The following is a 19913-nucleotide window of genomic DNA, read 5'->3' as shown; positions in this document are numbered from 1 at the left end:
AAAATTGGACTTTAAGACAGAAGTTAATTTAGATCCGGGGAAAGGTATCTGCAAGGGAAGGAATCTGTTTCAAAATGAACCTTGTTTCTACCACCTGAAAGTGGCTGGGGTGGAGATAAACAAAGAAAGGGAGCCAGTTAATCCCTCCTAATCCAAAAGCTGAGTATTTTGGAGTACTCCATCTGGAACATAACAAATTGGGGAACTTTGCCGAGGATCTAGGTGTAACAGGTGCTCCAGTACCAAAACACATTGCATTGTGCATGTGCAAGATGATCCCCAAAATGATTATGGTGTTCAGCTTTGCTCCCCTATATGGTGGGAATTATTGAGGCCTCAGAAAAGTTTCTAAGGAGCAGTGTTAGATTAATACTCAAATTAAAAACTCACAGCTCTTATGCTAGGTTGAGTCAAATTGATTCATTTCACTCTAGAAAACTGAATGTTTTAGCAAAATTTGATTGAAATATCTAAAATGATGTAAAGTCCAGCCTGTTCACATATGGACAGATCTTTTGATAATTAGGGAAAACAGTGGTTATACATACACCTTTTGCCACACCTATGTAGAATTTAAGTTTATCAGGAAATGTCTCCCCACCCAGATGATTATCAGTTTTTGGTTAGGTTACTCCCTCATGCAGTAGGTACAGACTTGTTGTAAATATTCACAAAGAAATTGACCACATTCCAGAGGAAAGATGATATTGCTACATACAGAAGACATGGGGAGATTGGATCATTTACCCCATTGTCATTTTTTTTCCTGAAGTTCATTTTTCATTGCGTTTGGAGTTGAAGGGAGACTTTTCTAAAGTGAATTATTGTTTTCTTTTTCTTTCTCTCCCAGGAGATTTTAAACTGAATTAGAATAGTAGGATTATTTATTTGCAGAATTTCTGAATAGCAGAGGGTTTAGAATAGATTCTGTTGTGGTTCTGTTCGCCGAGCTGGGAATTCGTGTTGCAGACGTTTCGTCCCCTGTCTAGGTGACATCCTCAATGCTTGGGATCCTCCTGTGAAGCGCTTCGGTGATGTTTCCTCCGGCATTTATAGTTGGAACTGGACAACTGGAAGCGGCAGGTACAAATCACTATAAATGCCGGAGGAAACATCATAGAAACGCTTCACTGGAGGCTCCCAAGCACTGAGGACAGGGGACAAAACGTCTGCAACACAAATTCCCAGCTCAGCGAACAGAACCACAACAACGAGCACCCGAGCTACAAATCTTCTCCCAGATTAGATTCTTTACAGTGTGGAAACAAGCCCTTTGGTCCAACACATCCACACCCACCCTCTGAAGGGTATCCCACCCAGACCCATTTCTCTCTAACGCTATGGGCAATTTAGGATGACCAATTCACCTGACCTGCACATCTTTGTGACAGTGGGAAGGAAACCGGAGCACCTGGAGGAAACCCACGCAGACATGGGGAGAATGCAATCTCCACGCAGACAGTTGCCTGAGGCTGGAATCGAACCTGGTACCCTGGTGCTGTGAGGCAGCAGCGCTAACCACTGAGCCACCTTGCCACCCACAAAGGAACCAGTTCCTGTCCATCATTTTGGTCTTTTCATATGCAGCACTCACTCGGTACTCCACTCAATGTCAGTCTACATGGGTCCTGAGCTTATCTCCAACCACTTCATTCTTGGCATTAGTCCCTTACAATAGGGATGACATCTGTAGCTACTGCAGTCACAGTAACAGCAATAAGCAATGTAAGTAGTGCATAAACTTTAAGACATCTGTGTCAATAACAATTGGACCAAAATATAAAATGAAAGCAAAATTGATTGAGAGAGTCAGAGTCATAGAAATGTACAGCACAAAAATGGACCCTTTAGTCCAACTTGTCCATCCTGACCAGATATCTCAACCTAATCTAGTCCCACTTACCAGCACTTGGACCATATCCCTCTAAACCCTTCCTATTCACATACCCATCCAGATGCCTTTTAAATGTTGCAATTGTACCAGCTTCCATTACATCCTCTGGCAGCTCATTCCATGCATGCACCATCCTCTGTATGAAAAGGTTGCCCCATAGGTCTCTCATATCTTTCCCCTCTCACCCTAAACCTATGCCCTCGAGTTCTGGACTCCTCCACCCTAGTGAAAGGACTTTGTCTATTTATCCTATCCATGCCCCTCATGATGTTATAAATTTCTAAAAAGGTCACCCCTCAGCCTCCACGCTGTAGGGGAAACAACTCTAGCCTATTCGATCTCTCCCTATAGCTCAAATCTTCCAATCCTGGCAACATTCTTGTAAATCTTTTCTGAACTCTTTCAAGTTTCACAACATCTTTCCGATAGGAAGGAAACCAGAATTGCATGCAATATTCCAAAAGTGGCCTGTACAGCCTCAAAATGACCTCCCAACTCCTCTACTCAATACACTGACCAATAAAGGAAAGCATACCAAATGCCTTCTTCACTATCCTATCTACCTGTGACTCCAATTTCAAGGAGCTATGAAACTGTACTCCAAAGTCTCTTTGTCACTCCCCAGGACCTTACTATTAAGTGCATAAGTCCTCCTATGATTTGCTTTTCCAAAATGCAGTACCTCGCATTTATTTAAATTAAACTCCATCTGCCACTTCTCAGTTCATTGGCCCATCAGATCAAGACCCCGTTGTAATCTGAGATAACCTTCTTCACCGTTCACTATTCCTACGATGTTGGTGTCATCTGCAAACTTACTAACTACACCTCGTATGTTCACAACCAAATCATTTATATATATATATATATATATATATGATGAAAAATAGTGAACCCGGCACCAATCCTTGTGGCACTCCACTGGTCACAGGCCTCTAAGTCTGAAAAGCAATCCTCCACCACCACCCTCTGTCTTCTACCTTTGAGACAGCTCTGTATCCAAAAAGCTAGTTCTCCCTGTATTCCATGAGATCTAACCTTGCTAACCAGTCTCCCACAGGGAACCTTGTCTAACGTCTAACTGAAGTCCATACAAGGTCATGTCCACCGCTCTATCCTCATCAATCCTTTTTGTTGTTTCTTCAAAAAATTCAGTCACACCAATTGTCAATAAAATTTATCCATTTTAATAAGTCTAAACAATAATGTAATATTAGCACATTATGTTCAGCTTGCTGCTTCTTGTAAGGTTTTATTCTTTTAATGTCCATGAAATAAAAATCTTGACAACTGAAAGGAATACAAGCATAATCTCACTTCTGTGACTAATGTGAAATTGCAACATACTTTTACATTTTATGTGAAAACAGAAAAACAAAAGATACATAGCATCACATCAACATTGCCGTACAATGCAGCATGTACAATGGCTGTAATTCCCAATGTATTAGCACGGATCTTCTATTTCCTCATTACCAGCTCATAATGAAATGAATAGGAAAAAAATTCCAAGATCACAAGTTCATTAGCAATAATAACCATTAGGACCATTTTCACATCAGATCCCAACACGTTTATCAGAATTCCGAATCCATCAAATTCAAATTTTGCTAGCTGCTCCCACCATAATGCAGTAAGTGCTTCAAGCAAGGATGTCAAGATGGCATTTTAGCATGACTATAGCTTGAAAGGAAGATATTTTGGTATATTATGTGTATCAAGCAGGTTGAAGCGATATAAAGTATATTCAATCTAAAATTCCAAAGGTAAAAACAAAACTTGCATAAACTTATGCAGTTGGTTACGAAACATGCATTTAAATTCCAAGTACATGTAAAACAAAATAAACCATTTAATATACTGAAAAGAGAAAATCCTTGAAATTGGGTTGGACAACATCTGTGGAGAGAAAAAGATAATTAATGTTTTAGTTTGATGGTCTTTGACTAAGAAGCCAGGGGCAGGGTTTCAGGTGGAATGAAAATTCTAAAGACTTGAGGATGAAAGAGAAAATAAAAGTGCACAGTTGAGGAGGAGGAATCCAGCCATAGAAGTGGTTGCAGAAGCAATGGTGACAGAAAAACCCATTGTATATTGAGCTCAAAGTTCTATCAAGAGATGAGAATTCAATTAGGTAGCAATAATAAAACCAGCATAACCAGAGAAAGTTGCTAAGGAAAGATATATGAGTTTTAAAATTAGTTTTGGGGGATATTTGTTCAAACCTTCAACAGAAACTAGAAAACAACAAAGACAAACTAGTCAGAATCAAATGGAAATCCCCTCAGCAAGTACATCAGTTCAATAGCAGATAGAAGTTAATCCTGAAAGGTTAGAGAGAATGCATTTGGAAGCAAGAGTATATATAATGATTTTTTTTACTCATTCACAGGATGAGGGTGTCACTGTTAAGTCAGCATTCATTGCCTATCTCAATGGCAATCCCATTATTGTGGGTCTACAGTCACATGTAGGCCAGATCAGGCAAGGCTGGTGGCTTCCTTCCCTAAAGGCATTAGTGAATGAGATATGTCTTACCAAAAATCAATTCATGGTCATCATTAGATGCTTATTCCAGATTTTTAGTGAATTCAAATTGCACCATCAGCCAAGGCAGGATCCACATCCACCCTCCGAACAGCATCCCATCAAAACTCACTTTCCACCCTATCGCTCGAAGCCTGCATTCCCCGTGGCTAATTCACCAAATCTGCACATCCCTGGACATAATGGGCAATTAACCATGGCTAATCCACCTAACCTGCACATCAGAGGGCTGTGGGAGAAAACTGGAGCACCTGGAGAAAACCCATGCAGATACAGGAACAACGTGCAATCTCTATACAGTCATTCTAGGCTGCAATTGAACCAAGAACCCTTGTGCTGTGAGGTAGCAGTGCTAACCACTGGGCCACAGTGTTGCCCTAAGGGGTTGCTCAATTAGCACAGAGATGCAAAGGAATTTCTTTTCTCAGAGGGTGGTGAATCTGAAAATCTTTATCACAAAGAGCAGTTGAAGCTTGGTCATTAGTATATTCGAGGCTGAATAGACAGATTTTTGAATCAGTAAGGGCATAAGCAGCATGGAGAAAAGGCAAGAAAGTAGAATTGAGGATTATCAGAACAACTGTGAGCTCATAAACGGTGGAGCAGACTCAACGGCCTACTTCTGTTCCTATGTTTCATGGTCTTGGTCAGCTTTATAGCAGCGGGTTGGGAGGTGGCAGATAGATGAAAGGAATTGAAGCAAGGGAAAATGGGGATTGAGAGTGTGGAGAGCTCATTGACTTCTTGTCATTCAGTCAGGGTGTGTGATGTTGAGGAATGCCTTCCTGCCCAGAGTCCTGTCCCGATCCTTCAATAGGCAATAGCCTCAGCGTGCCAACCTTGCTATTCCACCAGTGATGAAAAAGGGGTTCTGTTTTGATCCTGGGATCAAGAATTCAGGTGAACATTTTTTGCCCATTTCTAATTATCTAGAGGGCTGTTAAAAATCAACCACATTTCAGTGTGTCTGCAGTCACATGTAGGCCAAACCAAGTAAGGGTGGTAGATTTCCTGCTCTAAAGGAAACTAGTAAACCCAGATGGGTTTTTATGACAATGGACAGTGGTTATATGGTCATCCTTAGACTGGGTTTTTTTTAAAAATTCTGGGGTGTTTGTAATTTAAATGTTGCCATCTCCATGGTGGGATTTGAACCCATTTCCCCAGAACATTAGTCTAGATTAGTAGTCTAGTCACATTATCACAAAACTATCCCTCCCAAAACTGCCAGCCATTTGGGGAGTAGGTAGTTCCTCTCCCCCAGCATCATTAGGAGTTCTACTCACTGCAGGTACAGCCACTGGCCATGACCAGCCATCATGGAGGAGGTCTTGAAAGATCTTGGGACAATTGTCATTGAGAGAATGGACTCTAATTAAGCAAAGGTAACCCCTACATTCAGAGACTGCATCATTGACAAAGCCCTCCATCCAGAATCTACAAGGAAACCACCAGTTTTTACCCATGTGGCCTCTCCACATGGTGTAGGAGAGGAAATGGCCTCATGGCATTATTGCTGGACTGTTAATCCAGAGTCCCAGTAATACTCTGGAGACCTGTGTTCGAATCCCACCATGGCTGATGGTGGAACTTTAATTCAATGAAAACCTAGGTTAAGAGTCAAATGATTACCATTGTTGGTTTTAAGGAAAAACTCATTTGGTTCACTAGTGTCCTTTAGAGAAGGAAATTGCCACCCTTATCTGGTTTGGGCTACATGTGACTCCAGACCTACAGCAATATAGTTGACTTTTAACTGTCCTCTGAAGTGGCTTAGCAGGCCTTTCAACTCAAGGGCAGTCAGAATGGACAGTAAATGCTGGCCCAGCCTGTAACATCCAAATCTGTGAACAAATTAAAGAAAAAGAATCTTGGCTTTTGATAGTATGGAAACCTCAATTAGATTTGTTCATCCATAATTTGTGGATGTTTATAACCATGATATTTCAAGTCAACAATAGATTTAGCTTTGATAACTCAGCTTTAAAAACTCAGCTTTAAACTATTGGTTATATTGATTATACTCAATTATTAAATTTGAAATGTGGTTTAATATCTATTTGGAGGTAACCATAAGAACTTGAAACCAAAAGATTTTAATATTTCACGAGTGTATTTTGGTTTAGACCCTACAAGCTAACATATTAATAGGTTTAACGAGATCAAAGAATTGCTTACCTGGATTAGTGCTCACTTTAGGATTGCATATCTCAGTGGATGCTTGGATTTTATAAACTTGTGTATGCAAATGCTCACCAGAATGATACTCATCAGCACAACTAGAGCAACCACAAAATCTGATGCAACATTTGAGACTACAAAGAAAATAATGAGTTACTATAGATAACACTAATCAATATTTGGTACTAAGTACAATATTTTATCATGAAAATGTAATAAGCTTCCAAAGAACACTCTTGCCTAAAAGATTTGAAAATTACCCTTATTTTGAAACAATTTCATTCCTGGGTCACCTTTCTCTATTGCACAAACATCTCAAGAAGTAGTTCTGCTCATTTGAATTGAGCCTGAATCTGTCAAATTTACTGACACAATATAATGGGGACAGATGAGGCAACAGTATGACTCATCTCTGTACATATACACCGAAATAAATTTTGCTACTGCTCACCTTCATAGAACAGTGGTCACCGGAAAACCACAAGTAATATATGTTTTAACTAGACCTATGTAGACGCACAAGACTTTAAAACTATTTACATTTGCTGGATTAACTTTACTGATGGTTGGCAAGGCTTCTGCATTCATGGGTGTCGCCCCTGTACTCCGTTTTAGCTTCTATATACAGTGGTGCTGTCACAGATTACTGTTTACATGAAGAGATGTAACACCAAGAGTATCCAGAGATGTTAGTGTCAACATATTTAGAGAGAAAACCCAACTCTGGTTTACGTAATTCTTATTTCACTTGATGATAGTAAGGTATTGCTTTGAATGATAAATATGCTGGTATAAGCTTCAAATTCCCCTGTTTTTCCTATATGTAATAGATAGTGAAAGTTCCTTTGAGATCACTTGCTACTATCAAAGTTTCCTAGCTAATGGGATTCTACCTATTGTAAGTAGTTGTAAAATCTTTCAGAAATGAATGGGCACAAATGAAATGTTGCTCAATCACAAATGTGGAAAAGAATTTTACAGAAGCATTGCTAAGGTGGGGCAATAATGTTATAAATGAAGTCTTTCATGCAGTTTTATACATTGCTAATCTAAGCAGACGTTTTCCTCACATGATCAGATCTTAATCATGATTATGGATCAGATATTACAGAAACCATAATCATTCAATTTACTGATGGTTCTTTCAGGATTCAATGTAATCTGAGTGATTTAAGAGCTAAGAATCCAAGTATTTAGCAGAACAATTTGAAGTCTGGAATATTCCCATATTAAACAGGGCTACATATTACTTACTAAATTATATCATCAAATGGACTTCAGTTGATTTCTAACAGATACCAAAAAGCCACTAAATGGGAAGACTGCTTATGAGTAACAATTATTGACATCATCTCAAAAGTTTTATTCCATAAACTGCAGAACATTTGGACTTGGAGGGGACTCTAAAGAGATAGAAAACAATAACATTCTTGGACACCATAATAAAACAAGGAATTTATTGTCAGGAAGATTATGCAATTTTTAACTTCACTGGATTACACAACTTTTTACAAAGTAGTTAGCTTTTCAGAAAGCTTTTATGAATTCGAACAGTTCCTCTCATCAGATTATCATCCTGGCCTGTCAGTTTCTGGCTAACTTTTAGCTTGTCTTAGCATTAGGAAAAACAGGCGAAAGTGAGGACTGCAGATGCTGCAGATTAGAGTCAAGATTAGAGTTGTGCTGGAGCTGCACAGCAGGTCAGGCAGCATCCGTGGAGCAGGAAAATCAACATTTCGGGCAGGAGCCCTTCTTCAGGAATGAGGAATTAGGAAAAACAGCCTCAGCCACAATAAAGTCTTAGAATACTGAAGTCCAACAATTGTGTGGGATCCGGGTGTCAAGGATATCTTGCAGCAAAAAAAAAGGATAACTTGTCACAGTTTGAGATGGCCATTTGACAGAACCTTTTAAGATCAAACTATACTTCCCAGAATACACAGATCACCTCATGTAAAGCAATCCACATATGAATATTCAGTCTGCATACAGGTAGGTAGAAATTGAGAGATGTATCATTTTCACTGATATACTGCCCCAACATCAAGGACTCCTATCTTATTAAATGGCCTAGCATCTTTGTATATGTCTCAGAGATGTAGTCAAAACATCCAAATTGATGCAATCAAAATGAATAAAGAGACATTTATTTATTTTCCAAAGTGGTTGTGATTAAATACAAGACCTTTATAGAATGAGAGATGATCTTTTCTACAAGCTATAAAATTAAATCATGGACTAATTGATATTCCAATTCATTTTGTCTTAAAGGAGAAAGAACTTACCTGCTGGCTTGATGAAAATGAAGCTTGCTCGATCAATTTCTTCACTTAAGACGACACACACAAAATTTATTTCAAAATCCTTTGTTTTAATTTCTGAAAAACTCAGGTGAACATCAATATAACTTGCTTCTTTTTCTCTTCTTTCACTATTAATTCAAAGGAACATGAATGAGAAAGAAGTTTCCAACATGAAAGTATGCAAAGCTTAAAGACACCATACTAATACATTGATATTTTCAAACAACTAAGTTTCCCTTGTCAATGAAATAAGAAAACCAATTGCTCACTGATTTGACTACTTAATCGGTCATAAAACAGCATCAAGATCACAGTAAGACCATAAGACCATTCAGCCCATTAAGTCCACTCTGCCATTTTAATCATGGCTGATGGGCATTTCAACTCCACTTACCTGCACTCTCCCCATAGCTCTTAATTCCTTGTGAGATCAAGAATTTATCAATCTCTGCCTTGAAGACATTTAATGTCACGGCCTCCACTGCGCTCCGTGGCAATGACTTCCACAGGCCCACCACTCGCTGGCTGAAGAAGTGTCTCCTCGTTTCCATTCTAAATTGACCCCTTCTAATTCACGGGTCCTAGTCTCCCCACATTCACCCTTTCTAAGCCATGCATTATCTTGTAAGTTTCTATTAGATCTCCCCTCAACCTTCTAAACTCTAATGAATACAATCCCAGGATCCTCAGCTGTTCATCGTATGTTAGGCCTACCATTCCAGGGATCATCTGTGTGCGTCTCCACTGAACATGCTCCAGTGCCAGTATGTCCTTCCTGAGGTGTGGGGCTCAAAATTGGACACGGTATTCTAAATGGGGCCGAACTAGAGTTTTATAAAGTCTCTGAAGCACATAGTTGCTTTTATATTCCAACTCTCTTGAGATAAATGACAACATTACATTTGTTTTCTTAATCACGGACTCAACTTGCAAGTTAACTTTTAGAGAATCCTGGACTGGCATTCCCCGATCCCTTGGTACTTCGGCTTTATAAATTTTCTCACTGTTCAGAAAACAGTCCATGCCTGTATTCTTTTTTCCAAAGTGCAAGACCTCACATTTGCTCTTGTTGAATTTCATCAGCCATTTCCTGGACCACTCTCCTAAACTGTCTAAATCTTTCTGTAGCCTCCCCACCTCCTCAGTATTACCTATCTGTCCAAATAACTTTGTATCATCGACAAACTTCACCAGAATGTCTCCAGTCCTTTCATCCAGATCATTAATATATAAAGTGAACAGCTTAATAGGGTTAATCACATTTTAACAAGGGCCATACTTGTAGCATGTGACATTAGCAAATCTCCATCACAATGTTTAAGAATCTCCAAACAAGCTACCAAGAAAACTATTTCTTATGAAATTCTTGTTTTCTCAATGAAGTATACAATTTTCTTTAATTAGAGCCACATGACACTTACCACCCAGGCACGAGTGCACTAAAAGAATTAAAGGCTCACAGTATAATCTGCTCAATATTTCAGAACATCGCCATTTAATCTGCAAGGGTAATTCCAAGCTTTTGATCATCCTTCACTTTAATTCTCCATTTCTCTCCCTTTCAGATCTCAAATGTCCTGCAGTGTTCCAATGATGCTCAGCTGAAACTTGAGGAACATCCAATGATGAGGTGCTGAACTTTCTGTTTTAATAGCCTGGATTGGACGCTGGATCAAACAACCTGAGGTCATAACATGCCCCTCCAATTCACTTTTTAAAAAAATCTTTGTTGCCTTCAGTTTTATTGTTGTGACTTGCTTGTATGGCAGTTGTTCATCATTAAGCCATTCACATCTCCTCTGTACATACAAAGAGAGGCAAAAACCTGCAGATGCTGGAAATCTGAAACAAACACAGAGAATGCTGGAAAGATCCAACAGATCTGGCAGCATCTGGAGACAGAAACAGATTTAAATGTTTCAACTCCAGTATGACTCTTCTCTAGAACTGGAGAACTTCAAAATCAGTTTATTTTGTCCATATTTAATCTAATACGATAATAAGATCAGTATCTGAGTGACAGAACCCAAAAATGAGCATCAGTAAGTAAAGTACTGCTGAGGAACTGCCAATTCATACAACTGTTGATGAACCCTCCAACATGTAACTGATGATCAAGAGAAGACTCTTGGGGTAATAAATGCCAGAGTTGGATCTAAGTGCTTTCTATTACAGGATTTATTGGACAGTTTTATACATTCAAATAGATGCCAGATTTGGAACTGTGCTGGTAAGGCATGGCTAGTGGCACAGCAAGATCTGGAGCATAACCCTTCAGTACAATTGCTTAAATATTGTAAGGATTTCATGGCTTTTGTGGTATCCAGTGTCTTCAGCTATTTCTCGATAAACATGAAATGAATCAAATTGGCTGAAGCCAGATGTCTGTAATATTGCGACTCTAGAGGAGGCCAAGATCAATTCTTCATTTTGCATGTTTGACAAACTAGATATCCCAACCTAATCTAGTCCCACCTACCAGCACCCGGCCTATATACCTCCAAACCCTTCCTATTCGTATACCCAACCAGATGCCTTTTAAATGTTGCAGTTGTACTAGCCTTCACCACTTCCTCTGGCAGCTCATTCCATATATGCAACACCCACTGCGTGAAAACGTTGCCCCGCTTGACCCTTTTATATCTTTCCACCCTCACCCTAAACCGATGCTCTCAAGTTTTGGACTAATCTGTGCCCCTCTATGCGGTCATCCATCAGCCTTCAACGCGCCAGGGAAAACATCCCCAACCTATTCAGCCTCTCCCTGTAGCTCAAATCCTCCAACCCTGGCAACATCTTTGTAAATCTTTTCTGAACCCTTTCAAGTTTCACAACATCCTGGAGACCAGAATTGTATGCAATATTCAAAAGGTGGCCTAACCAATACCCTGTACAGCCGCAACATGACCTCTCAACTCCTATACTCAATGCTCTGACCAGTAAAGGAAAGCATACAAAAAGCCTTCTTCAATGTCCTACTTACCTGTGACTCTACTTTCAATGAGTTATGAACCTGCACTCCAGGGTCTCTTTGTTCATCAACATCCACCAGGACCTACCTTTCCATTAAGTAGGCAAAAGTGAGGACTGCAGATGCTATAAACCAGAGTTTAGATTAGTGTGGTCCTGGAAAAGCACAGCCTCCATTCCTAATGAAGGGCTTTTGCCCGAAACTTCGATTTTCCTGCTCCTCAGATGCCGCCTAACCTGCTGCGCTTTTCCAGCACCCCCCCTTTCTATTAAGTGTATAAGTCCCACTAAGATTTGCTTTCCCAAAATGCAGCACCTCACATTTATGTACATTAAACTCCATCTGCCACTCCTCAGCCCAAAGGCCAACCTGATCAAATCCCATTGTAATCTTCACTGTCCGCTACATCATCAATTTTGGTGTCTTCTGCAAACTTAATAACTATACCTCCTTTGTTCATATCCAAATAATTTATATAAATGATGAAAAATAGTGGACCCAGCACTGGTCCTTGTGGCACTCCACCGGTCACAGACCTCCGTCTGAAAAACAACCCTCCACCACCATCCTCTGTCTTCTACCTTTGAGCCAGTTCTGTATTCACATGACTAGTACTCCCTGTATTCCATGAGATCTAACCTTGCTAACCAGTCTCCCATGGAGAACCTTGTCAATCACGTTATTGAAGTCCATATTGATCATGTCCACCATTCTGCCCTCATCAATGCTCTGTTACTTTTTCAAAAAACTCTTGGACCGAAGGATCTGTTTCCATGTGTACATCTCTATGACTCTAATTTTGAAGTTTTCCACCATGTCATCCACACTGATGTGTAGGGCTCCCCAGTAATAGAGATGATGATATTTTGGACCATCTGACTCCTGAGAGTTGTTTAATGATCCACCACCATCCATAACTGGATTTGGAAGGACTGCAAAGCTCAGATCTGATCCAACAGATTGAGGATTTATTTAGTTCTATCTATCACTTACTGCTCTTGCCTTGAAATAGCTTTGTGGTGTAGCTTTGTCAGGTTGATACCTCATTTCACAGTATGCCTTGTGTTGCTCCTAGCATGCCTTCCTGTACTCTTCACTGAACCAGGGCTAATGGTAATGGTGCTTTGAGTGATTTGCCAGAGCATGAGGTGACAGGTTGTAGTTGAAAACAATTCCATTACTGCTGGCCGACAGTGCCTTATGGTTGTCCTATCTTGATTTGCTGGAACTGTTCTAAATCTATATCAGATGTATTGAGCGTGGTGGTAGTGCCAGACAACACAATGGAAGGTTTCCTCAATGCGAACGTGAACTTGTCCCCATAAGGATTCTGTAATGCTCGCTCCACAGATTCTGTCATGACCAGATGCATCTGCGGTAGGCAGTTTGGCAAAGGTGAAGTCATACTCTTATTGGTAAGATTACAGGTACATGTGTCATACATCCCAACAATTGGCTCACTGAATTGAACAATATGTTGCTCCTGCAAACTGTACTGAGGCAGCCATACATCTACTGTTAAATAGGACCCATATTAGGGCAACACTTGCCTAAAAATCCTTAATGTTAGGATTAAAAAAAATCTACACCAACAACCATGTCAAAATTGAGTTTCAAACAAAAAAAATGACATATATTCATCTGCAGAGGGACCAGCTCTCTGCAAAATAAGGGTATATAGTCAAGCATAACACTATTTTTTACTTATGCAAAATTTGGGGAGCTTAAAGTTCCCTGTGCTTTCTCTATGGCAATGTCCTCACCTACCACCCACCAACCTCTATATTCGGCGTATCATCTGTCATCATTTCCGCCACCTCCAAACAGACCCCATCACCGGGGATATATTTCCCTCCCCTCCCCTATCAGCATTCCGAAAAGACCACTCCCTCCATGACTCCCTCGTCAGGTCTACACCCCCCACCAACCCAACCTCCCCTCTCGGCACCTTCCCCTGCAACCGCAAGAAATGCAAAAGCTGTGCCCACACCTCCCCCCTTACTTCCCTCCAAAGCCCCAAGGGATCCTTCCATATCCACCACAAATTCATCTGCACCTCCACACACATCATTTACTGCATCCACTGCACCCGATGTGGCCTCCTCTATAATGGGGAGACACACCGCCTACTTGCAGAATGTTTCAGAGAACACCTCTGGGACACCTGCACCAACCAACTCAACCGTCCCGTGGCTCAACACTTCAACTCCCCCTCCCACTCCACCAAGGACATGCAGGTCCTTGGACTCCTCCATCGCCAGACCATTGCAACATGACGGCTGGAGGAAGAGTGCCTCATCTTCCACCTAGGAACCCTCCAACCACAAGGGATGAACTCAGATTTCTCCAGTTTCCTCATTTGCCCTCCCCCCCACCTTGTCTCAGTCCCAACCCTCGAACTCAGCACCACCTTCCTCGCCTGCAATCTTCTTCCTGATCTCTCTGCCCCCACCCCCACTCCGGCCTATCACCCTCACCTTAACCTCCTTCCACCTATCGCATTTCCAACACCCCTCCCCCAAGTCCCTCCTCCCTACCTTTTATCGTAGCCTGCTTGGCACACTCTCCTCATTCCTGAAGGGCTCATGCCTGAAACGTCGATTCTCCTGCTCCTTGGATGCTGCCTGACCTGCAGCACTTTTCCAGCAACACATTTTCAGCTCTGATCTCCAGCATCTGCAGTCCTCACTTTCTCCTAGAATGTCTTAACCAGAGTTGACTTGTCAACCAATCAACACTGCTTTCCTCCTGGCATGTAAATTATTGTGATTGCTTGAAATTTTAAATTCTTGCATCTGTCCTCATGAATGTAACTGCAAGCTTTTGAGACTGTTTCACTTCTCAGCCACAACCAAGTTCTGTCCTACAAAGCAACTATTAATTCAAAGCCTCTTTTGCAGTAACCCTGGAAAACTATAATGAGTGGAAAACCAATTACATCAGTCGTGCTCTCAATTACCCAAATACTTTATGTTGAGACTAATGCAATAGTTACTTTCCTATGAATAATTAACCAACATGCATGTGTCTAAATTCATAAGTCTCACATAGCAAACAAAACAAAATGAAACTGTTTTGAACTTGTGATGCAATACAGCGTCTGTTGTAACAGGAGGTTTCATGCTCAGAAGAGGGCATGACCCTAAAGTTTCAAAAATAAATTACATCTCCAAATGCTTCATAAAAGCTATTATTTTCTACTTAATCATTTTAACAATACATACGTTTGAACTTCCGTAACTCTAGTGTTGGTGCTGTAGTCTTCAATGTAACTTTGATTAGCTAGCCAATAGACCAATATTTCAGTATTTGGAGGAAGGTCAGCCAATACTGTGCAAGTTATATCTAGTGTTGAGCCTGTAAAAAGATGCATGTTTGAAAGGAATTTGGGAAAAAAATAACAACATTGGAATAATTAAAAACTCAATTTCAGGCACACCAAATTTATTTAATTATTTATTTTTAGCCCAAGATTTATATATCTTCTCCTCTAAATAAACTTTCCATTTTTAATTATCGATCCATTAGGTGGGTGATACAGGAACACAGTAATGCTCAACATTTACATCCATCAAGGTGCTGATTTCACCATATGCAGAGTTAAATTGTTGACTTCAAAAATTACAACATTTGTAGATGTCATAGCATAGGCTGATATTGCTCTGATGGTGAAACAGGAATATATATCAAAATTCAAGGTGCCTCAGAAAAAAATCTCAAACTACTACTAAGTGCTATCAAATATGAAACTGCAAGAAATACATCTTGAAATGGATGTTTTAGTCCGTTGTGAATTGATTCTACTCTCATGTATAAATAATACTTCATCAAATATCATATCTGTTCTGAAGTTCTGGAGAAGAGTCAGACCAGACAAAATGTTAACTCTGTTTCTCTCTCCACAGGTACTGCCAGACCTGTTAAGTTTCTCTAGCATTATCTATGTTGATAGTGTGATGATGGAAAAGCAGGTCAGGCAGCATCCGAGGAGCAGGAGAATCCACATTTCAGATACAAGCCCTTCTGCCTGACCTGCTGTGCTTTTCAGACATCACACTCTCGACTCTGATCTCCAGCATCTGCAGTCCTCACTTTCTCCTAGCATTATCTATGTTTGTTTCAGGTTTCCAGTATCTGCAGTATTTTACTTTATTGGAGAAAATTTTAAGTTGGAGTAGCACATGGGTTCGTGCACAGTAGAGGTTCCTAACCACCAAAAACAATTTCAGAAGCTTAGCTCTAACCCATTGATATCCACATTCAAATCAGAATGCTTGCTCCCTTGGGACAGATGGGTTCCTGTATGAAGACATGCTAATTTCTCAATTCAAGCAATATTTCAATGCATTTGTAAATTAGCACGCATGAATGAATTTTCTGACACTACCAGTGAAGGAAGTGAGATTACAGTAATGAGATGCTGAATCAAATTCTGAGAAATGCTGTATTGTCTTGATATTAAAACATTTGTTCACAGTCCTTTTGCCAATTATAAGAGATCATAAAATTTAAAAAAGACAGACTAGCATTTTGCTATGATACAGGTAATGGGAATTGTGGTCAAGTCAGATCCCTGAAGGAAACCTGGCTTAATGGATTCTTTTTGCAATTGGTTAATGAGATAGTCAACATAGTCAAATGAGGATGTGCAGATTTTTTAAAAGCAGAACGTAAGTTCATTATACCAAAGGCAAAAAAGCTAGATGTACAGTCAGAAAGATTTTAACATATGCATCAAGTCAACATTTAAAACATTTCCCCAAGCCATCTGTTAGAGCACCTCAGTCCTACAGAAACATTACACCAATCTCAGCTATTTTAAGTCATTAACTAACTGATACTTTCCAGTGTCTTTCCCGACTGTAGAGAGAATGCTGGCATGAACTTCAAACAATTCTGATGGTCTAAGCTTTCACAGTTCTAACGTGAAGATTTTGATCCACACTTTCCTGACTTGGAAGCTCCATACTAACATTTTTCAGCAAGAATCACCAATTCTCGGAACTCTAGATTCTTTTGCTGAGAGAAATCTTCTGAACTAAAACCTTGAACCTTCTGTTCTAAAACTAAAATTAAACTAACTGTCTTAACGTTTACTTTGTCATAAATCCTGTATGATAAACATTTTATCTATCAACACTATAGGGATTCTCTCAAGTGTTCTACTGTAGTTAAATGTTTTATGGAACTGACTTACTTAGGCCACTGTTCCAAATCAATTTTGACCTTCCAAACCAAAACTTCACAAAACTGACCACATCTATATGCCCCATTATTTTAAAATCTGAACCGCAAAAATATATTAAAATATCTTTCATCACAATTTCCCGAACACTTCTTAAAACTACTGGACATCTCAAAGCACTTCACAGCCAAATAGTATTGAGCAGATACTCAAATAGTGAGCAGGTAATAGCCAAATCTTCAAAGGAACAGCACCAACATCAGGTTGTGTCTATATTCAAACTTGCCCATCTTGGCATTGCTTCACATTTCTTCTGGGTCATGCGAGCCCAGCTTTCAGAGACATGCCAAGTGCAGCATTGCTCACAGAACTCTGTCACAGCATTGCAGAATCAGGGATTAGACAGGACTCATCTTTTTATTGTCACTGCCTGCTATCTGGTATTTTTAAAGGTCTGTGCTAATGAATGGATGAAAGGGTGGCCTGAAGAGTGGGAAAAGGACAACTGGAGAAATGAGTAGATAGGATGGTAGGTGGATAGATGGGTGAGGTGGTAGGTGCAGTAGATAGGCCAGAGTATAGTTAACTCTCATTAGAAAGGGGTGTCTCCTCCAGAAGATGGTTGACTTAGATTGGTTTGGGAGGGATCGGGGTGATCCAGCAAGCCAATCACTTGCCTTTCTTGGAGGCAGGGTAGTAATTGGGTTTGGGGGAGGAAGGTGGGTGAGAGGGTTCAGGGAGTCAGGAGTTGGTTCTGTCATTGCCTATGAGGTAGAAGATTTCTAACTAATGTTTCCTCGATAACTACCAACGTAGGTACATTGGAACTGTCTGAGCTCTTGCTCTTGCTCAGAATCACAGACTTTGGTAGGGAGCACCAGGGAGCAAGATAACTGACCATCATGAGATCAAATTTCCTAGGAAATTTCCACAGAAACATAGGAAGTAGGAGCAGGACTAGGCCATAGGGAATTTCACATCTGCTCGGCCATTCAATGTGATTGTGAGTGATCCTCTATCTCAAGCTATATTCCCACTATCCCATTGTACCTGATGCCTTATAAATTTAAAAAGTTATTTCTTTCTTGAAGTGACTTGGCCTCGGCAGCCTTCTGTGTTAATTAATTCCACAGGTCGACCACTCGCCGAGTGAAGAAAAGTTTCCTCAGCTCAGTCCTAAATGGCTTACTCCATATCATGTGACTGTGGTTCTAGACGCTCCAGCCAAAGGAAATATTCAGCCTATATCAAGTCTGTCTGGTCCTTTTAAAATCTTACACACTTCAATCAGATCCCCTCTCATCTAAACAAATGAGTGCCCAGTCGAACCAATCTCTCCTCAATAAACATAGCTGACATCTCAATGAATACCTTGCAAACGTTTGCTGGACTCCATTTATGGCACGTATATCATCTCTTAGGTAAAGGAAGCAAAGCTGCACACAATATTCCGGAATAGTCTCACCAACACCCTGTAAAACTGGAGAAGGGCATCCCTACTTTCGAACTTAATCCTATTGCAGATCTCTGTACAATCACATTTCCCAATATATCAAATAAAACTCTGCCTTTCTGCTTGTCACACCAAAAAGTGAAGAATTTCACATGTATCCACATTGTACAGCATCTGCCATGTGGTTTCCACATACAGTTTACTAACAATTCTACCCAATGTTCTTTCCCATTTGTCTGTTCTTCTTTAGTATCAAATACACCGGATATTCAATTCCTATGTTTGTCATTCTCCACGCATATCTCCGTATTCACATCTATATCTTAAGCCGTGCATTTCTCTTTGTGCTGTTAATACACCTATCTTAATGCCTTTATACTTGTCTTTTTAACTTTGTTAGTCATCATAACTTTATCTTGCACAATAGCCCAATTTATTATTATTGTATTTTCTGCCTTCTATGTAGAACATAGGACATTACAGCGCAGTACAGGCCTTTCGGCCCTCGATGTTGCACCGACCTGTGGAACCAATCTGAAGCCCATCTATCCTACACTGTTCCATTCTCGTCCATATGTCTATCCAATGACCATTTAAATGCTCTTAAAGTTGGCGAGTTTATTACTGCTGCAGGCAGGGCATTCCATGTCCCTACTACTCTGGGTAAAGAAACTACCTCTGACATCTGACCTATACCTATCATCGCTCAATTTAAAGCTATGTCTCCCTATGCTAGCCATCACCATCTGAGGAAAAATGCTCTTACTGTCCAATATATCTAACCCTCTGATTATCTCATAAGTCTCAATTAAGCCATCTCTTAACCTCCTTCTCTCTAATGAAAACAGCCTCAGGTCTCTCAGCCTTTCCTTGTAAGACCTTCCCTTCATACCAGGCAACATCCTTGTAGATCTCCTCTGAACCTTTTCCAAAGCTTCCACATCCTTTCTATAATCCTATAGGGCAACATGATGGCTCAGTGGTTAGCACTGCTGCTTCACAGCGCCAGGGACCCAGGTTTGATTCCCACCTCAGGCAACTGTCTGTGTGGAGTTTGCACATTCTACCCGTGTCTGCATGGGTTTCCTCCGGGTGCTCCGGTTTCCTCCCACAAGCCAGCTGGTGAATTGACCATGCTAAATTGCCCATAGTGTTAGGTGCATTAGTCAGGGGTAAAAATGGAAAATAGGTCTGGGTGGGTTACTCTTCGGAGGGTCATTGTGGACTTGTTGGGCCAAAAGGCCTGTTTCCATACTGTAAGTAATCTAATCTAATGCAGTGACCAGACCTGTATGCAATACTCCAAATGTGGCCACAATAGAGCTTTGTATAGGTGCAGCATGTTTGCTTCTTACTTTTCTATCCTTGCTTTCTCCTTT

General features: G+C 40.4%; 1 protein-coding gene across 1 annotated transcript in view; it reads right to left on the bottom strand.

Moving 5' to 3' along the window:
• Nucleotides 1-3137: 3137 nt before the first annotated feature.
• The window catches only part of LOC132816737 (interleukin-1 receptor-like 2), a 37442-nt gene continuing 20666 nt past the window's right edge, over nucleotides 3138-19913 (bottom strand). The window contains exons 3-6 of the mRNA XM_060826642.1: nucleotides 15121-15253; nucleotides 8908-9053; nucleotides 6620-6756; nucleotides 3138-3793 (exon numbers count right to left, since the gene is read on the bottom strand). Of these exons, the coding sequence (XP_060682625.1) occupies nucleotides 6632-6756; nucleotides 8908-9053; nucleotides 15121-15253 (404 nt within the window). The 3' untranslated portion in view covers nucleotides 3138-3793; nucleotides 6620-6631. The remainder of the gene's footprint in view (nucleotides 3794-6619; nucleotides 6757-8907; nucleotides 9054-15120; nucleotides 15254-19913) is intronic.

The sequence above is a fragment of the Hemiscyllium ocellatum genome, chromosome 6, assembly GCF_020745735.1.
Source record: "Hemiscyllium ocellatum isolate sHemOce1 chromosome 6, sHemOce1.pat.X.cur, whole genome shotgun sequence".
In the NCBI taxonomy this organism is placed as follows: Eukaryota; Metazoa; Chordata; class Chondrichthyes; order Orectolobiformes; family Hemiscylliidae; genus Hemiscyllium; species Hemiscyllium ocellatum.
This window is presented reverse-complemented; position numbering and strand designations above follow the sequence as displayed.